General features: G+C 44.9%; 1 protein-coding gene across 7 annotated transcripts in view; it reads left to right on the top strand.

Annotated features, from left to right (window-relative positions):
* The window catches only part of GTF2IRD1 (GTF2I repeat domain containing 1), a 178,236-nt gene that overhangs the window by 87,106 nt on the left and 68,356 nt on the right, over positions 1-22,774 (top strand). For all 7 annotated transcript variants that reach the window (XM_043499307.1, XM_038375625.2, XM_038375622.2 and 4 more), the window contains 6 exons: positions 7,568-7,714; positions 15,294-15,477; positions 17,261-17,571; positions 18,947-19,036; positions 20,142-20,225; positions 21,434-21,617. In XM_043499307.1, coding sequence (XP_043355242.1) covers positions 7,568-7,714; positions 15,294-15,477; positions 17,261-17,571; positions 18,947-19,036; positions 20,142-20,225; positions 21,434-21,617 — 1,000 coding nt within the window. The remainder of the gene's footprint in view (positions 1-7,567; positions 7,715-15,293; positions 15,478-17,260; positions 17,572-18,946; positions 19,037-20,141; positions 20,226-21,433; positions 21,618-22,774) is intronic.

Here is a 22,774-nt window from a genome sequence, read left to right as displayed (position 1 = left end):
TTAAAGGGCCAAGGCTTTTCTCCACTAGAGAAAGCTCTTCCAGCTGGCATGCATTGTAAAGCATCCTTGAAAATGCCTCTGATCTATAGTCCAGTTGCCTGTTTAGAAAGGATCTAAAATAATCTAAAGCAGACATCACTGAAAGATATAAGAAGCCTCTTATCTACTGAGCAGCATTTCTGAGCGCACGGACCTCACTTGAGCACACTCATTTAGCACGCCCTTCCTGAAATACTAAGGGGAATTGGCAATTATAAAGATGAATATCAATAAAAGAGAATTTATGTCTAGTCGGGAGGGGAGAGCCTTAGAAGGGTGTGATCTTTAAATGACTTCAGGGTCTTAGCAGAGAGAACTGAAAACTTTTCAAGCAAGCATCTCACCCCACATCCTTCCCCGCCCTAATGAGAAACTGTCTAGAACGTATTGTAAACAAAATGTGTTTCTTGTGTCTCAAGGAGAGATTCAGGCTGCCAACCCCTTCGATAATTGCAGGGTGTGATGTCCAGGGGCACTGGCAAATTCTCTTCCTTATTTCCCATTCTCTCTGCCCTTCAAGATTCTCTGCTGTTCTGTCTCCTGCTAAATGCAGACTAAGGTTGTTCATTCCTCAATATATGTAAACTGAGTGAGTGGTAAATGTTGCTGTGGCTATCAGAGGTGGCCAGCACTTGCTAGTGCCAGGACTGAATGCTCCAAGGTATCTTCAACTTCCATTCAAGTCAGCACCTCCCAGAAGGTGCTGAGCACCGCCCAGCACGGGGCCTATTGTTTTGCCGTGGTATTGGACAGTTGGATTTGCCCTTCCCGCTTACACCATCCCAGCATCACTTTACTTTAAAGTGCAGAGCAGTTAATAAAAGGCAAATTCCTGTTGAAAAATCAGACACATACTTCAGAGACCAAAGGAGTTTGAGAAATGTTGCTGGAAGAAATTCATCAAGTGGCCACTTCTCCTCCTGTGTACAGCGGTAGAAGCAGGGAATCATCAGTGGGACTACATGCTGATGAGATCAGAATCAGTCCCGTGGATGAGGCCCTCCCCACTGGGGACTCAGACATGGCCCTTTGCTCTGGGCTTAGCGTATGGAAGGGGCACATAGTCACTCGCTAGCAGGAGGAAGACTTTAGCGGACCTTGCTTTGTTCAGTATCCACTTCTTTGGCCTGATGGTAACTCTGGCCATGAACTTTCTAGAGCAGCGTTGCAGGACTTCAGAGAAGCTGCCTCTATCCCCCTTCCCACATCCTGGTTGGAAGGAGAGCTATTTTGATACAAGATCTTGAGTGTGAAGGTAAAGTTCTGGGGCTCAGAGAGGCCCCTTCCCTGCCTATTCTTGTGTAGCTCTACTCTCTGAATCTTTGTTTTAGGCAGGCCTCACACCTGCTCTATTGACGTCAAGGGGAGTTTTCCACTGACTTCACTGGGAGTCAAGGCTGTATTACCACATTCTCCTGGCTAGGGGCTCCTTGGGTCACTGCTGAAAACAGGCCGAACTCCACTGCGGTCAAAAGAGAAACATACTGATTTACACCAGCTGGGGATTGGGCCCCAGGTCTTCTGCTTAGCCTGGGATGAGATGGTTGGTTGTGCAAACTGAATTTCTGGAGCAGTTTTGAGCTGATTGAGACGTGGCTTGTAGGGGAAAAAAAAACAGCAGTGCTTTTGTGGGTGGGGGTATTGTCTGTACGGTGAGCATGTGCCTCCTGGGTTTGTACGACCACGTTTCTGTCTGACAGCTTTCTCATGTCAGTAGTTCCTCTGGCAGCTAAAAAACTGCAGCAGGTGGATTGGGAACAGCAGGTAAGACTCCGAAATCTCCTGATCGGTCTGTTCCAAATCCTGGTGTGGAATGTGGAAGCCCAGCATGGATTCTGTGCTTGCTTTTGATGGTGCCGCTGTTAACCCTGGGACGTGGAACTGCAACACCATTCGAAGTCACGGACACCAGCCTAAAAGAAGAGAAGGGCGTAGAAGGAGAGAACCTCTACTCCAGCTTGTGATGAGCAGCTGGAGCATTTCATAGCAGTGAAGCAGGTGCAGTATTTGCCAGCAAAGAAAGGGCAGCCCATGCCTCAGAGGGAAAAACCTCTCAGGGTTGCTGCAAAATTCTTGCTGAGCTCAGGAAGGCGGAAGAGACTCGGGCGGACAGTGCAAACAAAACTAGCAGGCACTGACCTGAGGAGCTGGTCTTCCCATGTCCTTCACCGCGGTACTTTCTGTTGGATTACTTTGGAATTGTGCTTCGCTTCTACAGAGTGTTTTGAGGCTTGGCACAGCTTGATCAGAGAGATAGCAGACAACTTGAGAGAGCTGTAAAATGCAGCTGGAAACATTTAAAGTCTGTTCTAAGTTAACTTCACAAAAAGCTTCTTTTTATGAAACAATAAAGGCTTGAACATCAAATACTGAGGAAGACATGAAAAGATCCTGCTGTCTGTTGGTTTTCTCCCCACATATAGCTCCACATATTCCCCCTCTCCCCCCCCACTTCCTATTATTCTAGCATATTCTAAGAAGATGGAAAATTACATTTCTTTTCCTACTAGCTTCATCCTTTTCCCACTTGACAAGTATTGAGTCCTTCTAGGATGTGCGGATGTATATTCACACCCCCATGCTGTTTTTAGGGGAGCAGAGACATTTCTTGTCACCTATCTTTGTGCATCCATCTACTGGGTGACAGCACTGGCGAAGGTACTGTGTCATTAGTACTATTTAGTATTTATAGTGTGGTAGCGCATACAGGCCCCATTGACATCAGGTCCCCATTGTGCCAGGTGTACGTACGTACACACACACACACACACACACACACACACACACAGAGTAAAAGATGGTCCCAACCCGGAAGAGCTTGCCTAAGACAAAACATAAGGAAAGGGTGGGAGAAAGGAGGTGTGAAACTGAGGGATGGACAAATGAAGTGACTTGCCCAGGCTTGTCCTAAGGCTTGTCTACATGACCACTTGGTTAGTGACAAGCTGTGGCGTCAATCTACCCACGCTAGCCCGATGTGTGCTAAATGCTCATGTGGACCCTGTTGCTGTGAAACGAGTAGATCTGAGTACACTAGGGAACTGGGCGGTATAGTCCACACAGACACTGCGCTAGGGTAGATTTATACTGCGGCTTGCCACAAATTGAATGTTTGTGTTGACAAGCCTCAGTCTAGCAATATGAACATCCTTCCGCTCCACGGAACAGTTGTGCATTGGCTGAGGAATGTCTTAAGTTAGTGTCAAGGTTTTTTTTCCTTCAGTATCTCTTATTTCTGATCGTGTGTCTGCAGGAATGTGCTCATCTGTGAGAAGAGGTTTACGTTACACTAACGCCCGCTGCAGAGCCGAATAGTGCTCGGGGCGTGTGTGTGTGTGTGTGTGTGTGTGTGTGTGTGTGTGTGTGTGTGAACCTCCCATTTGTTTTGGTGCACTGAACAAAATGGTGACCATCTCTTACAATCATTTGTGATAGTCTCGTTGCCAGAGTGACACCTTTTTATTAGTTTTCAAATACAGTAAGATCCCCAAACCCACCACTCCAGGCACCCGGCCGCTTTGGCTAGAATCACAGTCCACAACAGGTTTCAGAGTAGCAGCTGTGTTAGTCTGTATCCGCAAAAATAAAAGGAGGACTTGTGGCACCTTAGAGACTAACAAATTTATTTGAGCATAAGCTTTCGTGAGGTACAGCTCACTTCATCGGATGCATTCCACAATAGCAGCACAACTCTCCTTGCCGCCAACTCATATAATGGAGACTAGATGGTTTTCCAAAAGTCTGATGTCCGCTCTAACTTTGGTTACTGAAATGAGGGGGTGGTGAGTCCCTTATTCTGTCTGGCTTTATCAGCACTAACAATCTCCCTCTGTACTGTTACCACCAGGCCTCCTGGTGAGGAGCAATGAGGTGAGCACTAGTGCAGCCAGTACTCCAGTGTTCAGTGGCCTTTTACTCCCTGTGTTGTCCCAATCTGCCTGCGCCAGGTCTCCATTACTGCATCCTCTGCTGTTGCCATCATTGGAGCTGCACTGGGATAATTAATTGGCAGAAGATTTTGCAAAAGTGCAGACACTGCCGAAGTGTCTCAGTGCTGCCTCCCCTCCCACCCATCCTTCCCAGGGTGTTGCAAGGATTATTTAATGTGTCCAGAGTGCTTTGAAATCCTCAAATGAAGAGGTGTCGTATCAGGCCTTGTCTGCACGTGGAAGTTAAGCCAGCTCCACTTAAATGGGTTTAAAAACCAATTGAGTTAAATCGGTGTAAGCCTCGTGTGGACAGATTTATATTGGTTAACAGGGATTCTGTTGGTTTGGTATGTCCCTGTACCTGTACTGATGCAAGAAAAGCATGTGTAATCGAGGCTTAAATTGATAGGAGAGTGGTTCTGGACCAATTTAACCATGTCAATTTAGAATCGCATCTTTAGTTAAATCAGTGCAATTTTTGTGTGTTGACGGGGCCAAAGCGTAAATGTATTATTATTATTATTATTATTATTGTTAATGATCCATAAGAAAGCAGCACCTCAGATTCTGAAAAGCGTCCTACTCTCTGTTATAGTGATGTTCATTATGTTTACATGGGTCTGATCTCTCTACCTGTCCCATACTCCCAGACTGTGCTTTGTCGCTTGCGTTGCCTTCCACGTGTTACTGAACATCTGGGACTCTTGGATCGGAAGCAGCACACTATAACTTGAGCTTCATTTATCAGCATACATCCTGCTTATTGCCCTGCTGCATTATCTGGCTGGTGTTTAACCACAGCTGGGTTTAAAAAGCAATAACTCAGTTTCCTATTTGCATAGAGGAGTTTCAGACAAAAGCAGAAGGGACCCATCCGTTCCTCCTTAAGCAATCAAACAGCATCCGGGCAGATCACTGGCAAGAGTCTGCAGAGTATGATGAAAGAATTAGTCCTTTGCCACCGAAAATCCCTTGTGAATAGGTTTAGAAAGAATGGCAATAATGTACTTGTAGTGCTTAATTTTCTGTGCATTTAGAGATGCAAGGAAATTGTTGCTGTAGACATAATTTAGCTGAGGTTTAATGGGGGGAAATTAGCAGGGAATAGCTGGTATTACAGGGCTACGCAACACTGAGGAGTAAGAAAGCCTTCAAGCAAGGGGGATTTGCTTTTCAGAAAAACTGAGGGCTAAGCAAATTGAACCCAGGGAACAGAAGTACACTGGCCAATTAATCACAATCGTTCAAATGAAGCTGTGTGTGTGAAATAGGGAAAAGGGGTTGGCATATCAGGGATTGGTGCTGGGCAGGTGAGTTCTGGCTCTTTCATGGTTGGAGGGGGAGAACACACAAGTTCTGAACCTTGCTCTGTCTTACGGTGGGGCTGAACTCTTTTCAGGCCTTCTGCCTGGAGTGTGATGGGGGAGGACGTGGGATACGGAATGGATGTAGCAGGAGCGTGGGAGCTGTTTAGTAATTGTACGGTGGAAGGTATTGTTTAAATCACTGGCACTGAGAGGCTCTCTATCTTCTGTTGGAGTATTGGAGTTTCTTTGCCTGGCTTCCCATGCTCTTGTAATTCCTCCTCCGTGGTTTTTGGAATTTGCAGGATTTTCTGGCATTTACAAAAACCCAAACCAATCCATTTGGAGAGAGAATCATTTAAACAAAACCTTAATGCAATAAATGAAGGGGGCTATATGGTCTCTGTCATGTAGAAAGTGATACTGAAGGTGCCTTCTTGCAGTCCTTCTTCAAAGTGCGATGCTACTGACTGATGCTGCTGCTTTGGTGGTTTGCAAGGGCTTGTCTACACTTGGTCCCTAATTGTCCATTGGTGGAGGGGCTAGTGTAGTAGGACTTAGGTGACCTTACCACTGTGTCCTCTAGACCTGCTCCGAGCGAGGTTATCGAATGCCTGCGTCCTGCTATGACACTTTCTTGGGGATCTCAGGATTGTGGGTCACCTTATTAAACCCCTGCTTCAGTGAGAGAGAGGGGTGCTGGTGCTAAACTGGGGGATGGCACCTGTCTCCCCAGTCTGTTAGCTACCCCTGACTAACTTCTCTGAACTCTGCCAGCCCTTACTTTTGCCTTACAGGTAACACTCAGGTCATCCCAGGTCCAGAGCCCCCTGGAAGAGCGGTACCTTGTGGTATCCAGTCCCTGAATACACATTAATTACCAAGTCTGCTGCCTCTTAAGCAACACTGTACTCACCAGCTTTCTTGCTTCCAATAAGAATTCACACTTCGTGTTTAAAACAAAGAGAAGTTTATTTACAAAGATAGAGGTTCAAGTGACACTGAGTAAGAGTAGTAGAAACAGGTCTGATTACAACTAAAGCAAAAGTATAACATGGTTCGAAGAGACTAAACATCACTTTAGGAGGCTGAAATCTTTGTCTAAATTACATCTCTCACCTAAAGTGACCTCACAACATCTCCAGTCCTCTGGGCCAGAATCCAAAATGCACTGTCGGTTTTTCTCTCTCCGTCATGGACCACCAAGGGTCCCTTTCCTCCTCCTTATAGTCCAGTCAATCTTTGACATGTATCCCTTTGCCGTGTACCCCCAGATAAAGTTCTTCTCTCCTGCTCTGTATTCTTTGGGGTGCTGATGCCAGATCGTCTCACATTCTCCTTTTAACTTGCTTTTCCTTTTGAGTTAATATGCGAATGAAGCTTGCTTCATGTTGAGTTAGTGTCTGATTTACACTGGCAAACTAGGCAGACGGGTAAATCAACATTCCTTTGGGAAAAATTTGTTTGTTTGCCCTGCCTCGTTACATAGCTTAAGCATATTTTTAGTACATACATACTTCTTGAATAACGTGCGTACACACATCCCACAATGCTTATGGTGGCCAGTAGGAGATAAGCTTTTGACCCTCTACATGACATTGTTTATGGATAAATACTATGACAGCAATGTGTTAGGTGTAGTGAGTTTGTCAGGGCTGATAGGAGTTGCTGTAACATGACAGTAAACCCTTTGTCACTGGGCATTGAGAGGCTGTTACAGTCATACTTGTCCACAATAACATTTCCACCATTGCTACCGCTAGCCAGCCAGCATTCCTAGTGCAAAGGTGGGGAAACTTCCCCAAAGCTGGTGTAGGGATTGGACATGCAATTTTCGTTAATTTAGAGTGGGAGCTGGGTGTCCAAATCCCCTAGGCAGATGGGAAAATCCCACCCTTTATGGGTAACTTATTGTCCCTGGATAGGCGTGGTGCACCTGCATTGTGCAGTCCCTCTGCTCAGGGATGGATTTGACTGCTAAAGCTGGGTTTAACTGGTGTGCAGGGTCTTGAGCAGCCCTTCTGGACTGGGGACACTGTGGGGGCTGAGCGGCTGCAGCCTTCATTGACTTTTGCTGGAGTTGTGGGTGCTTTGAGCTTTTGAAAACCAGGCCCCTGTTGTTTTAAAGCGGAGTCATTTTGGGAGCTCGCTCCAGGATGCTGGAAAACCAAAACTGCCAGTGACCTTGAATCCAGTGCGAATCATGGTCAATTGAAGGCGATGGGGGGGGAACCATAGTGACCAAAACCCTCCCCTTCCTCCAGGCACTTCCACTTTTTTTTTCTTTTCCTGCAGAAGGTCAGCAGAGGAAAGAGCAGGATGCGGACTTCCAGAAGAAGGCAAAGGACTGTGGCCGGAGCATCCCGAGGGTCTCCCCGCATCAAGGATCAGACGTTTACCTACTCAGGAAGATGGTAGAGGAAGTGTTTGATGTGCTTTATAGTAAGAATCGTCACAATTCCATTTGGGTTGTTTTTGAATGGACTGGTCTCACCAACAGCTGAAGGCCCGTTATTACCCTGACATGCTGAGAAACGGGGCCTCTATGTACTTGTGGCTACATCTTTCAAGCCTGCTCTGATTTAGACATTGCATCGTGATCCCTCTTGGCCTCGATCAGCACAGCGCTTTAACTTTAAGCATGTGCTTAAGTCCGTCCTTGTTTAGCAAAGCACTAATACCCTTAGAAATCTGCCCCTTTAAGCACTTGCTTAAGTCCAATTGACTTAAATGCTGGGGTGCACAGGGATGGATTTAAACAGGAGCTTGAGTGCTTTACTGAAGCTGGCTCTCAGAGCCAGATCCTGTGCCCCACTGAAGTCAGTGGCTCTTTTGTCACTGCGTGAGTGCAGGATCAGGCCCTTAAGAGATTATGAAGGGAACTTTATAGCCTTATAGACATGGAGTGTACATCATGTTGATTCCATTGAAATCAATGGGCCTAACTGTTACATTTTCCTCTGCAGAAAGGCCTTAGAAGAGACTATTCCATGGCTCGTTAACTAAATGTGCCAATGAATAAATTAATGTGTGTGGGAAGACGTCCTTAGAAATGCTGTCCCTGCAGCATTCTCAGACCAATGCTGTGCTCCCAGCAGAGTTTTTAAAAATGTGGTCTTTATCCCTAATGTGGCTGTTAAGGTGGTTTTAGCGTCAAATTTCTTTTCTGAAGGAAAAAGATGATTTTCCTAAGAGCCCTGCAACCTGAGCTCTGAGATACAAGCTCGTTTGATTCCAGCTCATATATCTTCCCCAGTAATAAAGATGCTGCCGCTAAAATGTAACTGAGCACCGTGTTGCTGAAGTAACCCACTGTTGACTGTGTGTTACAGGTCTCTCCCTGTGTCTGATCCACAGAGGATAGGAGTTGTTACAGCCCTAGCTAGGGAGCTTTAGCTCACGCTGTAGCTGTATAGGCTTTTAACTCTGGAGGTCTTTAACTTGCTGAGGGCCAGTGCAAGGGCTCACTCCGCTTTCGTCCCATTTAAATCCTCGGTCAAGTTGAAATAGTGCCTAAACAGTCTGTTGGCCTTCTGCACAGGGGCAAACTAGGCCCACTGAGAAATAGTTGTCTTACTGGCAGTAGTCACAGGTTTGAAAGTTCTGGCCCCAGGGGTGCCTAGACAGCCACGGCCCACGCAGGGTTAAATGGAAGTTGGTTGCTGCACAGGGGATTGCCCAAGTATATACTGGAAACTGATAAATGTATATAGTAAGTATATATTGGAAGCAGAGAGCTTGCAGGGGAGTCCACTAAATCTCTACTCCATTGACTCACTCTGTATCACTTCACATGCCTTTGAATGCTTGTTTTACAAAGAAAATCCATTGCTTGCCTGAAGATGAACAGGGGACTGAATATCAGCCCTTAACAGTGAATGTCAGATTTGTTGTGTTTACAACTTGGCATTTCGATGGTGGTTTTGCAGTCTGTTATCTAGAATCAGTTCAGTCTTATTATTTGTTACTGCGTAGCACTCAGAGTGCTAAGTGCTTCGTAGCCAAGTAAAGAGGCAAATTACCTCGGTTCTGTTCCTGGCTCTGCCACGGTCTGCTGGGATAACCTTGGGCAAGTCATTTTATTGCCCTGTGCCCTTTGATTAGAAGTCAAGATTTTAGAAATCACTTAATGGATTTGGATACCATGTCCCATTACTCAGCTTATTAGATCCCCAGGTGAGAGAGAGGGAAGGGGAAGAGGGAGAAAATGAATGTACATAATAAAATGTACCTGTTTGAGGGTCAGTTTGGAGGAAATGTTTTACATTTTCAATCCAGCACCCATGGTGGTGCATGTACACATATTTGTAAGACTTAATTGGGAATGGAGTTTGGCCTAGTGGGACAGGCACTAGACTGGAATTCTAGAGACCTGGGTTCTATTTCTGCCACCGGTCTGCTGATGTGACCTTGGAAAAGTCATGTCATTGCTCTGTAGAAATGGGATAATGATTGTCACCTCCTTGTGTGAAGTGCGTAGAGATCTACTGGTGCAAAGCACTATGTTAGAGCTAGCTGCTATTATTTATTTATTTATTTATTTATTTTTATTTATTAATGTCTAGGGCAATGGACTGGAAGACTTGGGTTTGATTCCTGGCTCTGCCACTGACTTGCTGTGTCACTTGAGCAAATCGCTTCCCCCTCTGTGACCATTTCCTCCCCGCCCCCTTTGCCTGTCTTGTTTGGTTAGATTGCAAGATCTTTGTGGCAGGGATTGTCCCTTGCTATGTGGTAGTACAGCACTTAGCCCAATGAGGTGCCAATTTTAATTGGGGTCTCTAAGTGCTACCACTGTTCCCTCTAAGCTGTGCGCGTGTGCACGCACGCACGCACGGATCCTAAACCCCACGCACATGGTGAAACACCGTGCGCACAACAATTTGCACAGAAGAAATTTTTGCGCACGTGGCCTGTCAAAAATTAAAGGGAACATTGAGTGCTACCCTAATGCAAATAATGTTTGCCTGATTTTTTTTTTTTTAGTGGTGCGGTGCATCAGTTATTTACAGTGTCTTCAGTGGCAACAACGGCTGTTCTGAAAATCAAGCTGCAGATTTTTGTGTACATCTCTGGTGCACAGCTGTCTTGTCTGCTAATCTTCATGTCCCATGTGACTGTCCCTTTCTTCAGATTATAACCAGGGTGTGTCCAGTTCCATATTAACTTCAAAGTATGCTGAAGATGGATGCAGAACCTCAGGCTGGCTCTGTATCCTATACCTAGAGGTCTGTTTGAAATTAACAATTCTTTCTTCCATTTTTATCCTTTAAAGAAAGTTGCCTCCTATCAATGAGGATGAAAGATCACAGAAAACGCTTACTCAAAAAAAAATCCCAAATTCCCTCTGGAGCCCAGTAATCTCTTCACCAACAGAATGACTGATTACCATGGAGTTCTATTAATCAGACATTAATGATTATTATTGTCTCTCTTTAGTTAAAGCTTGAGCCTCTGCTGGGTTTGCTGAAGGTCACTTTGAAGGTAGTACATTCCCCACGAAAACTTGTCTAGGCACCTGCAAGCATCTAGCCAATAATTGGTTGCTATCAACGTTATTTGCTTCTTTCTCCCTGGCCTGGGGAGGGAGAGGGGGCGATATGGGGAAGTGAAAATCTGCTGCAGCCAGTGCACTGAGGCAGGGAATCAATTAGTACTTTTCAAGCTAGCTGAGAATGTACTCACAATGTTGTGGTTCAAAGGTTTGTTTTGAAACTTCTGTTATGGAGTTAATTAAAACGTTATCCATCCAAGCTATAAGGAACACTGATTGCTTGGGCAAGTCACACATCATTAGTTGTGTTCTTTGAAGCAATGCTCTGTATTGAAGAAATTACAATAAGGACTTGTTGACGGTGCCACTAGTTTTCCAGGATTTTGTAAAATCAGCTCCAGGTTAAAAAATGATTTAAATGAAATCACACAAAATCCCACGGCTAATTACAGACCCCTTAAGTGGGGTTTCCCCTGCACCAGTGCAGTGACCTGGATTGAAATACCACAAAGAAGAATGATGAATGAATGTACAGCTGGGCATTATAGCCAGATGTGCTGCATTTGTACATGCATCTGGATGCTGAGTCACTGAGTAATTCAGGTCCTTGCGCTGGTGTCTCTTCTCTGTTGCTTCCTGCAATGAGTGCCTGATGTATTGGTGTCTATGGTTTGGGTCAGTCTCGGAATTTAATTTTTTCAGGAGAGAGGGGCTCAAGATTTTTGAGAAGTGTTTAGCGATTTTGGGTGCCTCCCTTTTACGGGTGCCCAGCTTGAGACACCTTTAAAGGCTTCTGGTTTCCAGACAACGCTGAGCACTCATCCTTTGAAATCAGGCCCCTGGAAGGCATCTCAGATTGGACACCTGGACTCGCTAGTCATTTTTGAACATCTTGGTCAAGTTGCCTAAGGCACTGGGTCTCAACCTTTCCAGATTACCTCTTTCAGGAGTCTGATTGGTCTTGTGTATCCCCAAGTTACACCTCATTTAAAATCTACTTACTTACAAAATCAGACATTAAAATACCAAAGTGTCACAGCACACTATTACTGAAATATTGCTGAAATTTCTCATTTAACCATATTTTATCAAATAAATCAATTGGAATATAAATATTAAACTTACATTTCAGTGTATACTATATAAAACAGTATAAACAAGTCATTGTCTGTATGCAATTTTAGTTTGTACTGACTTTGCTTGTGCTTTTTATGTAGCCTGTTTTAAACTAAGCAAATACATAGATGAGTTGATGTACCTTCTGGAAGACCTGTCGTTCCCCCATGGGTATGTGTACCCCTGGTTGAGAATCTCTGGCCTAAGGTGACTCTTGGGACAATGGTAGTTTTCCACTGCCAGGGAAAGAGAGGAGCGTTCCCTGCTCCCCGCTGAGGCATTGCTGGAAGAGGTGCAGGCATATTTTTGTGCAATTCTCTTACTTTGACATTGGCTATTGAAGCAGGAGTCGTGTTGTGGATAAAGCACGGGAGTAGGATATACAGGTTCCATGTCCACTGCTAATTTGCAAGTCGACGAACCCTTCTGGGCCAACCTGGGAATCATAGTATTTCCTTATGTCGCAAGCAGTATTGTGAGGCTCAGTGCATTGACATTTGTAAAACACATTAAGATTGTTGAGAGAAAGGGGCTAGTTGTTCGTTTTGATTTTTTTTAATGAGAAACGAAGACACAAAATGGTGCTAGGCAAAAGAGACACTTTCCTTTTTCAGGCAGGTGAAGTATGAATAAACATTGAGCCAAAAAGTAATGCTGAGAACTTTAATGAATATGCAAATAAAAATAAATGCAGATCTTCAGTCCTCTGGTCAGATCTTCTCTCCCTTCTTCCAACAAGATAGAAGTTACTATGGGTCAGAAGCATGGCTGGTGTAAATGAGCATAGCTCTGCTGAAATCAGTGGAGTTTCATTGAGTTACATCAGATCATAGAATCAAAGAAATGTAGGGCTAGAGGGGATCTCCAGAGACCGTCAAGTCTCAGCCCCCTCCACTGAGGCAGGACCAAGTGAACCAAGACCATCCCTGTGCGAGGTTTGGAGGCTTTTAAAAACCTGTGGGACAATTATGGGGATTCCGCAGCCTCCCTTGGAAGCCTATTCCACAATTTAATTTACGAGGGTTTTTCCAAATATCTAGCCTAAATCTCCCTTGCTGTTGGGCTTAATCTACACTTGATCAGCATTCTCTTTATAACCGCCCTTGGCATATTAAGACTGTCAGCAGGACCCCCTAAGTCTTCTTTTATCAAGACTAAACGTGACCAGTTTTTTTAATCATTCCTCAGAAGGTTTCTAAACCTTTTTTATTTTATTTTATTTTATTTTTTTTTTGGCTCTCCTTTTGGATTTTCTCCAATTTATCTACCTTTTTTGTAAAGTGTAGCACCCAGAATTAGACACTGTTCTCCAGCTGAGGCCTCACCAGTGCTGAGTAGAGCAGGAGAAGTACCTCCATATGTCTTACATATGACACTCCAGTTAATATACCCCAGAATGATTTGAGCTTTTTTAGCACCTGCATCACACTGTTGACTCATTCAGTCCGTGATACACTATAATACCCAGATCCTTTTCAGCAGTGCTACCGCCCTAGCCAGTTCTTCCCTGTTTTGTAGTTGTGCATTTGGTTTTTCCTTCCTCAGTGAAGTACTTTGCACTTGTCTTTATTGAATTTCATCTTGTTGATTTCAGACCAATTCTCATCCTGTCTGCCACAGTGCTTGCCACCTCTTCCAGCTTGGTGTCATCCACAGAGTTTTATAAGCAACTCCAGGTCATTAATGAAAACATTGAATAGTACCAGATTCAGGACTGACCCCTGCAGAGACCCACTAGGACCTCCCTCCTAGTTTGACCACAGACTATTCAGAACCACTCTTCGAGCATGGTCTTTCAACCAGTTGTTCACCCAGCTTATGGTAACTTCACATAGACCCCATTTCCCTAGTTTGCTTACAAGAAAGCCATGTCAAGACCTTTACTAAAATCAAGATAGGTCACATCTATTGCTTCACCGCATCCAGTGGGACTGTAACCCCGTCAGAAAAGGAAATTAGGTTGGTTTGGCATGATTTTTTTTTCTTGACAAATCCATGCAGGCTATTCCTTATAATCCTATTATCCCGTAGGTGCTTAAAATGTGGTTATTTAATTATTTGTTCCAGTATCTTTCTGGGGATTGAAGTTAGGCTGACTGGTCTATAATTCCCTGGGTCCTTTTTGTTCCTTTTTTTTTTTTTTTTTTAAAAGATAGGTTTCTGTTTGCTCTTCTCCAGTCCTCTGGGACCTCACCTGTTCTCTGAGATGATTGCTGATGGTTCCATTAGGTAGTTCCTTGAGTACCCTAGGATGAATTCCATCAGACCCTGCCAACTTGAATACATCTAACTTATCTCAATATTCTTTAATCTATTCTTTCCCCTGTTTTGGCTTGCATTCCTTCCACCTTGTTAATATTAACTGCATTGAGTATCTGGTCATCGTTAACCTGTCTAGTGAAGACTGAAGCAAAATAGGAATTAAACACCTTAGCCTTCTGATGTCCTCAGTTATTAGCTCGCCATCCTCACTAAGTAGATGCTCTACAGTTTTCTTCACCTTTCTCTTGTTCCCAATGTATGTAAAGAACCTCTTCTTACTGCTTTTTATGTCCCTTGCTAGGTGTAAATCATTTTGTGTCTTAGCCTTTCTGATTTTGTCCCTACATGCTTGGGCTCGTCTTTTGTATGCCACCTCAGCAATTTGTCCGTGTTTCCACTCTTTTGTAAGATTAATTTTTGATTTTCAGGTCATTAAAGAGCTCCTGATGGAGTCTTATCGGCCTCGTACTATTCTTCCTGTCTTTCCTTCTCATTGGAGTAGTTGACAGTTGTGCCTTTAATATTGTCTCCTTGACTAATGGCCAGCTCTCCTGAGCCCCTCCCTTAGATTTTCTTCCCATGGGACCTTACCTACCAGTTCTCTAAATTTGTTAATCTCCTTTTTTTTTTGGGGGGGGGGGGGGGAGGTGCCTTGTCTTTATTCAGTTGCTCTCACTCCTTCATTTCCTTAGAATCATGAAATCTCATATTTCATGATCGCTTTCACCCAAATTGCCTTCCCCTTCAGATTCACAACCTGTTGCTCATAATGAAATCTAAAATGGGTGTCCCCTTGTTCCTTCATCCATTTTCTGAAACAAAAAGTTGTCCTCAATACATTCCAAGAATTTTTGTGTGTTCCCATATCACTGTTCCTGCTCCTCTTCATTGGGGTTTTGTGAGACTTTATTAATGTTTGTGAAGTGACTGAAGAGTCTTAAATAATAGATACTGCCATAGGTAATGGCCACGTTTTGTTATAACAATATTATGGGTGGGAAGAATTATCCTGACCAGTTTGCACTGGTGTTTGCAGTCTGTCCTGCACTGCATCTCTCTGCTAAAGCCCCGACCAGCTGCAATTGTGAGCAAATTCCGTCTGGAAAAGCCAGAGACTTTATCCAATGTGTAATTGTGCCTGTTTCCCAGGTGAAGCCATAGGGAAGAACAGCGTGGTGCCCTTGCCCTATGAGAAGCTGATGAAAGAGCCAGGATTGCTCGCAGTTGCCGGCTTGCCTGAGGGACTTGGCTTCCGGAAGCCCACGGAATATGATGTGAAATCCCTGATGGCGATTTTGGAGCACAGCCACAGTATCCGGTTCAGGCTAAAAAGGTAACTTCACAAATCCTGAGAGGGTGGGAGCAGGGAGTCTTCGCTTCTTGTCCACACTGAGCCACGCCCAGAGAAGGACCATCCCCTTTGAGTTCAGCGGGCTCTGAACCAGGCCTCTCAAGGGTTTTGTGTGGCAACTGGATCATGTGAGAGGGGGACGCTGCAGAGCCTGGTGCCATTTGTCTCATTGCACGTGGGCTAGGCTGCTTTATGGGGCAGCCACATAAAAGACTGCCCAGGCTGAGTTAATTAACAGCTCGATACCACCGCTAATAATCACGTGCCACTGTGTTCCACTCGTCTGCGAGGTGGAAGTATGGTGTGTTGCTCCCAGCACTGGTTTCTCTTATGAACCTTGAAATGTAGGTGCAGCCATATTAAATCGTGGCGTGCAAAGACTCTGCGTGTGTGAGAGACTAATTTACCACTGTCTGGGGGGGCCGTGGGATCTTTCCTTAATTATTGAATATCGGGTGAAAACCATATTGAAGTGTTCCTAAATGTACAAGGTTAACCACATTCTTCTCCGTGTCATTACATAGGAATTGTGTGTATGATGAGCAGAATGCTCTTACCTCACCAAAGAGAGTTCTAGTTTAAACCTCCTAAACCTCTTTTCCAGTCTAGCAAGGGTATTTATCCTGTGCTGGGGGGGGTGGTCAGGATTTTTGCATGAAGGGGTGATATAGGGGCTAGGCACCCTCCATGCTGTTATAACCACATTTCCAAAAGTGGCCTCTAATTTCGGTTGTGTTATTTTTTGGGCCTGCCAAACTTGAGGCACGTTGGGCCTGATTTTAACAAGTGCCTATAGCTTCCAGTTTGAAACGAGTTAGACATTGGGGTGCTCAGCACCTCTGAAATCGCTCGGTATGTCCAGAATGGGCATATAAAATCGGAGGCCCCTTTTGGAAATGGGCAGTTCTCTTCCGACGCGTGTGTAGTTACTTGAGGTAAAATTCACCACGTTCAGATGGTCAGTACAAGGTGTTACGCACCACCTGAGTTCCCCTGAAGCCTTAGTTTGAGTAGGACCTAAGTGGAGCTTTATTCTCGACCAGGCATGATGGTGAATTCCATCCATAGTTTCCCCCCTAAAGATTGCATTGAGCTGTCTAACTCCTCTCCCCTGCTTGGGATATGGAACTAGGCCAGTTTTCACCAGCTGTGGATCTGGCTCATAAAATGTATTGTAAAGATTCTCTTATCCTTCTGAAGAGAGACGGGAAAGAGAAGAAAATAGGGAGTTAACAGAGGGAGAAGTTGGGGCAGGTTTACAGCTCCTTTGACAGCTGCCGTAGATTGGAAATGATAAGCGAAGAAGAAGCTGGACCAGTCGTTAGAGTGGAGCGGAGATTGTACTTTCCACCCTGCTGGACTGTCTTGAAATGATTGTTTGGAAGCTGTCCTTTCCCTTTCCTCCCCATTGCTTTTTTAGCTTGTTTTCCCCAATGTGTGCCATTAAGACGTGCAGCTTGGGCACAAGCCCACCTGTGCAGCTTTAAAGCTGTTGCAAACCACTTTGCCCCCTGGGCTCTGAGCAAAACCTTTCTTCCTTGCTCCAGGAATCCTTGTGCCCCTGATCTGTAGGGCTGATTCAGCAGACATTTTTAAAATCAGATGAGACTGAGATTGCATGCAGTGTTGCTGAGCCAAGCGGTGGTTCTTGTAGCTGACGTTGTTAGCTGTATGCAGGCTGTAGCGCACCGTTCCTATGTCAGATGCCATACAGTGGATCTTGAAAGTACCTGTGTTTTCCTCTTCTTTCTTTTTTTCCATTCAGGCCAGCAGACGAGCCCAGCAGAGAGGCGAACCCTAATGTAGAGTTGAATTGTACCTCCCTAGCATCCAAGGGCAGTCGGGATTCCGGTCCAAATAACCAGATCCCTAAACCAGCCAGTCAAGACACTCCATCCACTGTAGCCAGGACCAATTTCTTATACGGTGTCTCGCTGCCTATGCAGATCGCCACGGACCTAAAGCAGGAGATGTCTGCCAGTCTGCACGGGGTGAATGCAGCCAGCGAGATGCTGATGCCCAGGCCCTCAGGAGAGCTGAAGGTGCCTTCCTCACAGGAGTACAGCGACTGCTGTGGTAATAGACTTGCGTTTGCTCTCAAAGGAGGGCCTGGCCTAAAGCCCATTGAAGTCGATGGAGAGGCTCTCATGGGCTTTGGGTCTGGCCCAAGATGTGGCTCAAAGAGACAAGGAGTGGTGGTGTTGGGGGTTAGCGCAGTTACTTCAGGTTCCTCTAGGCCTGCCTCAGGTGGCCCATAGAATTTCACTGCACTCCCTGTCACCTTTGGGTACATTTTAACCTTGGGAGTGGGGGACCATTTGTGTCGTTCCAGAGCCTGTAGTTTAGAGCGTCTGGTGGATCATCAGAGTATAACCGAGGAAAAGTCATTCACTGGGGGAAGGAGGTGATCCAAAGGCCATCATTGCCAATGGAAAGGCATCAGTTGATCTTGGGGGACTTTGGATTGGCTAGCCACTTGCTAGTTCTGAAATCCTTAGCACCATAAAGTGCTTTCAACAGGGGCTACTGTGGCTTTCTAATGACAGCCCCCACTATATTCCTGTGGGTGTAGGAGGGCAGAATCAGAATCTGAATTTGGGCATCACCCTCATTCACTGGGAAAACAAAGACTTGCCATGTCCCGCCTCCACATGCACTCCCGTGTGGATCTAGAGTTGTACAGTCCTTTCTGAGATGAGGCTTCTCTGCCACAGCTCCAGTGATACGCTCCTTCCTAAGGGGCAGACCCCAGCCATTCCAGGAAGCAGAGCGGCGCATGTGTGTGTACTACAGACAGAACTAACAAACATGTGGTTCTTTTTCCTTTTAAAATAACTGGTGCAGAGCCTTATGTACCCCAAATGGGGAGAGCCCAGTTCTGAGGGGTCAGACTCAGCTGAAGGTTTTGAAGGGAATTTAAGGGCTCTCTTTTTCCTTTTGCATGGCTCTGTATGGAAAAGCACTGAATGTGACTCTACGGGCTTGCCTTAGAGTAGTAGCAATGCAGTGTACATGGGCCACCAATGCCTTTTTAATCCCTGTGTCTTCTAGGACTGCTCTGATCAGGGTCAGGTGATGTGATGGCTGCAACACCAGCAGCCAGTCTATGCCAGATCACCCCTCCCCTTGCTGCCACAAGCGTAAAGGGTCCCCCTGCATTTCGGATTATACAAATCCCTACAGCTCACCCTCCCACCCCAGTCCCTTGCTCACTCAGGGATGAATATTGCCCAGGAAAGGGTTCAGTGACTGGCCCAAAGCCATGCAAAAAGTCAGTGCCCAAGCTGTGAATAGAATGCAGGAGTTCCTGCTTCCCAGTCCTGTGCTGAATCTGGCAGACTCTAGGCCTTGATTACCCTTCTGTGCACACTGGGGCAGGCCTCTTGCCCCTACTTGTGTTAGGTGATAGGGCTCTTATAGTTCCTTTCACCCTGTATTTCCTTGTGTCCAGGACAGAAATCTGCAGTCCCTGGTGGTCCGCTCATCCAGAATGTGCATTCGTCAAAGCGTATCCTCTTCTCCATCGTCCATGACAAAACAGGTGTGATTTTGCTAGGTCCGGGCAGGGAGGGCACTGCGAGAAAGAAGCAAGGGAAGGGAATGGCTTCTGGCAAAAGTCCCAGCCCCTGGCCGCTTCTTCTATTTCCTCACTGCTTGGCATGGCTGCCGAAGTATTCGGCTCGCAGTTGTTGGTGCCATGTTCAGTGCTCTGTCCATCCACAAATGTCTTTGGCTCATCCTCCGTGAGGAGCTGCTGGGACTTTTGTCCCCTTCTGCCTTCTGAAGCTGGATCCATAGAGAGCTCTGGCTCTGCACTCCCTTTAACACAATTTAGTCATAACTCCATTGAGGAGGCAGGGCAGAATTTCCCTTTACCTAGTTGCAGTGTGTCAGCATAGCAGGTGGGACCTCTCTCTGTACCTATCTGTACCCACACCTCCCTCCTTGCCTCATCACCCCAGTACTGGAGTATATCCGAGTCATTAATTCCTCAGAACACCCCTTGTGAAGTGGGGACCAGTCTGCCCATTTTATAAATGGGGAATTGAGGCACAGTGTAGATTAAATAACTTGTCCAAAGTCTGTGACTGACCATCCTTCCTGCCCTGCCTGGCTTTGTAAACAAAAAGGACAGACTAAAATCCCCATCTGGCTCTCTCTTCCACACAGTGGGTGCTCCTGGTGTGCAGGGCAATTTCCAAATGCAGAAGAAGAAACCATCCCTGCCCTGGGTAATATGCATTGTAACAAGCAATTAGGCATTCACTCTCCTAGATTTTCAATAGGTGGGAGGGGGGAAGGGAAAGTTAATACGAGATTTTAAAACTTCTTGTAACGATTTTTAAAGGTTGGCTTATGGTTGGGTTTGTTCTGTTCTGAAGATTTTCATTTAAGTGTTGAAATGTAGGGTCATTTCCTTCAAGGTCCTTTTCACGCATGTGCAGCTGCAGATGAGTACACCTCAGGTGATGGGAGAAGCCCAGACCTTATCAACCAAGCTGGCAGTACTTGCTCAGGAAGGGGATATAATGGTTTATAAGGCAGCCAAGCCTTGTTCCCGATTCTAACACCTTGCAAGCGAAAAGTGCATCTGCTGTCTGTGTGCCATAAGGAAGTTCCTTATTTCTTATATTTTGTTTTGATAGATAAATGGGACAGTTTTATAAAAGAAACTGAAGATATCAACACCCTTAGGGAGTGCGTGCAAATTCTGTTTAACAGTAGATATGGTGAGTAGGAGTTAAAATTCCATTATGCATCTGCAGTGCTTGTGGCTTGCATAACATTATGTAGCAATCACTTTTGTTCCCTAACACAACAGCAGAAGCCATATGCTAAACTCCCTTCTCTTTTTAAGACGCCTAGCAGCCTCTTGGCCATATTCCAACTTATTCATGATGACGACAGCACCTCCTTTGTCAGCCTCAGGAACAACTCTGACATCATAATCAAAAAGGCTGACAAAGGAGGTGCTGTCATTATCATGAATAAGTTGGAATATGAACAGGAGGCTGCTAGGCAGCTCTCTAACTCCACATTCTACAGGCCATTATCCTTTGATCCCACTGAGGGTTACCAAAAGAAACTACACCATCTGCTCAAGAAACTCCCTGAAAAAGCACAGGAACAGATCTGTGCAGACACATGCCTAGAACCCCGACCACGTGTATTCTATTTGCTACCTGTCTGACATGAGGAATCCTAACATTCAAAAACCAGTAGGAGAACACTTCAACCTCTCTGGCCACTCAGTAACAGATTTAAAGGTGGCAATTTTGCAACAGAAAAGCTTCAAAAACAGATTCCAACGAGAAACTGTTGAGCTTGAATTAATATGCAAACTAGATACCATTAACTTGGATTTGAATAGAGACTGGGAGTGGCTGGGTCATTACACATATTGAATCTATTTCCCCATGTTAAGTATCCTCACATCTTCTTGTCAACTGTCTGTGGACCATCTTGATTATCACTACAAAAGTTTTTTTTTTTCTCCTGCTGATAACTCATCTTAATTAATTAGCCTCTTACTCCATGTTCTCTCTGTGTGTGTGTGTGTATGTGTGTATGTGTATATATATAAATAATCATCTTACTATATGTTCCATTCTATGCATCTGATGAAGTGGGCTACAGCTCAAATAAATTTGTTAGTGGCACCTTAGAGACAAGTACTCCTGTTCTTTTTGCGGATACAGACTAACACGGCTGTTACTCTGAAACTTCTCCCTTAGGAGTAACGTTTGGCAGTGGTGAGGGATAAGTTAAGCTTGGTGCCCAGGGCTCTGTTGCTGGAGAAAAAGGAGGATAGTAGGACAGCAGACATGTACCTGTTTTGCAGATCTACTTGAATTGTGTTGTCTTCACCTTCTTTTTGTCATCTTTTAAAAACCCCCAAAATCCGCGTGGAAATTAAAACCATCTGTTAATCTTTCAGCTGAAGCTTTGGGTTTGGACCACATGGTTCCCGTGCCATACCGGAAGATTGCCTGTGACCCAGAGGCAGTAGAAATAATTGGGATCCCTGACAAAATACCATTCAAACGACCCTGTACCTATGGTGTCCCCAAGCTCAAACGAATCCTGGAGGAAAGGCACAACATCCACTTTGTCATTAAAAGGTACACGGCTAATCAGAGATACTTCAAAGAGGTGACATGGATCACATTTTAGCCTACCTATTTTGTGTGAGCGTGCAGGTAGTGTTCTGTTCTAAATGTAGTCCCGAAATAGTAACCAGAAAATTTACTCTGATTTTGTTTTTGTTTTTACATAATAGCAGCAAATATTGGATCACTTTTTCTATTTGCCCACTCTGTGTTTGAAACAAACTTCCACACAGAGGTATAGCCAAATGTGCAGATGAGGTGCCTCAGGAATGTTTCCACCGGAGGCAGAGAGATGGGTTCCCTTGAATCAGTTTGGAAATGAAAGAGTAGTAAGCACATGGGGCAGATTCAACACCTGGAAAAGATTTTTCCAGTATAGTTTTACAGAGGATTTTTTTTTAAAACTAACTGTGATGGTTAATAGACCTAAAACTTGACTTACCACATGCTATATAAATAATTAATTACTTTGTTTTTGCAAACAGATATGTGGGTTTTGAAACCCCTCCCCTCTCCAAATCACTGTGTTTCCAGATCTCAATTTTTTTAGCTTTTAACAAAACCAAACCAATGCCAGTTGCCTGGTATTTATAATCATCCCTACAATAACAAACCACGAATGTTACCTCAAATGCTTCAGTGACAACGGCTCTAGATCATCCTAAACATTTCAAGAGTTTTATCTGCCTGCTTATTAAGTAGGCTGTCAAAAAGACACATGACGTATTCAAATTGTGCCAGCTGAGTGCATATTGAGATATATGGTAATTTCCCTCTTACCTGTATTTGCCTGATAGCCACAGGTATGTTGTGTTTTTTATAGTGGCTTCTATTTTTTTGCACTAGAATAGGAATAGGGTGGAAAGCTGCACAATTATTTCTTCATTTTTGGTGTGTGTAATCCTCCTCATCTCTCCAGCAGGGACTCCAACATTTCCTATCTGCCTCTCTCAGCTTATGTGGCCCTCATCATCATAGCACCTCAGAATCATTATGTGTATCACGCCGGTGGAACAGGGCAGTGCTGTTTATCCCCATTGTACATATGGGGAACTGAGGCGCAGAGGGATTTGCCCAAGGTTTATGGCGGAGCAAGTTTCAGGCTGATGCCCTAACAATCCTTCCTCTCCTCATCATTTTGTGAGCTTCCCTCCCCGATGTGCCTCCCC

The sequence above is a fragment of the Dermochelys coriacea genome, chromosome 17 (assembly GCF_009764565.3).
Source record: "Dermochelys coriacea isolate rDerCor1 chromosome 17, rDerCor1.pri.v4, whole genome shotgun sequence".
NCBI classification, from domain to species: Eukaryota; Metazoa; Chordata; order Testudines; family Dermochelyidae; genus Dermochelys; species Dermochelys coriacea.
The sequence above is the reverse complement of the archived record's forward strand: the minus strand, read 5'-3'. Positions and strand labels throughout refer to the sequence as shown.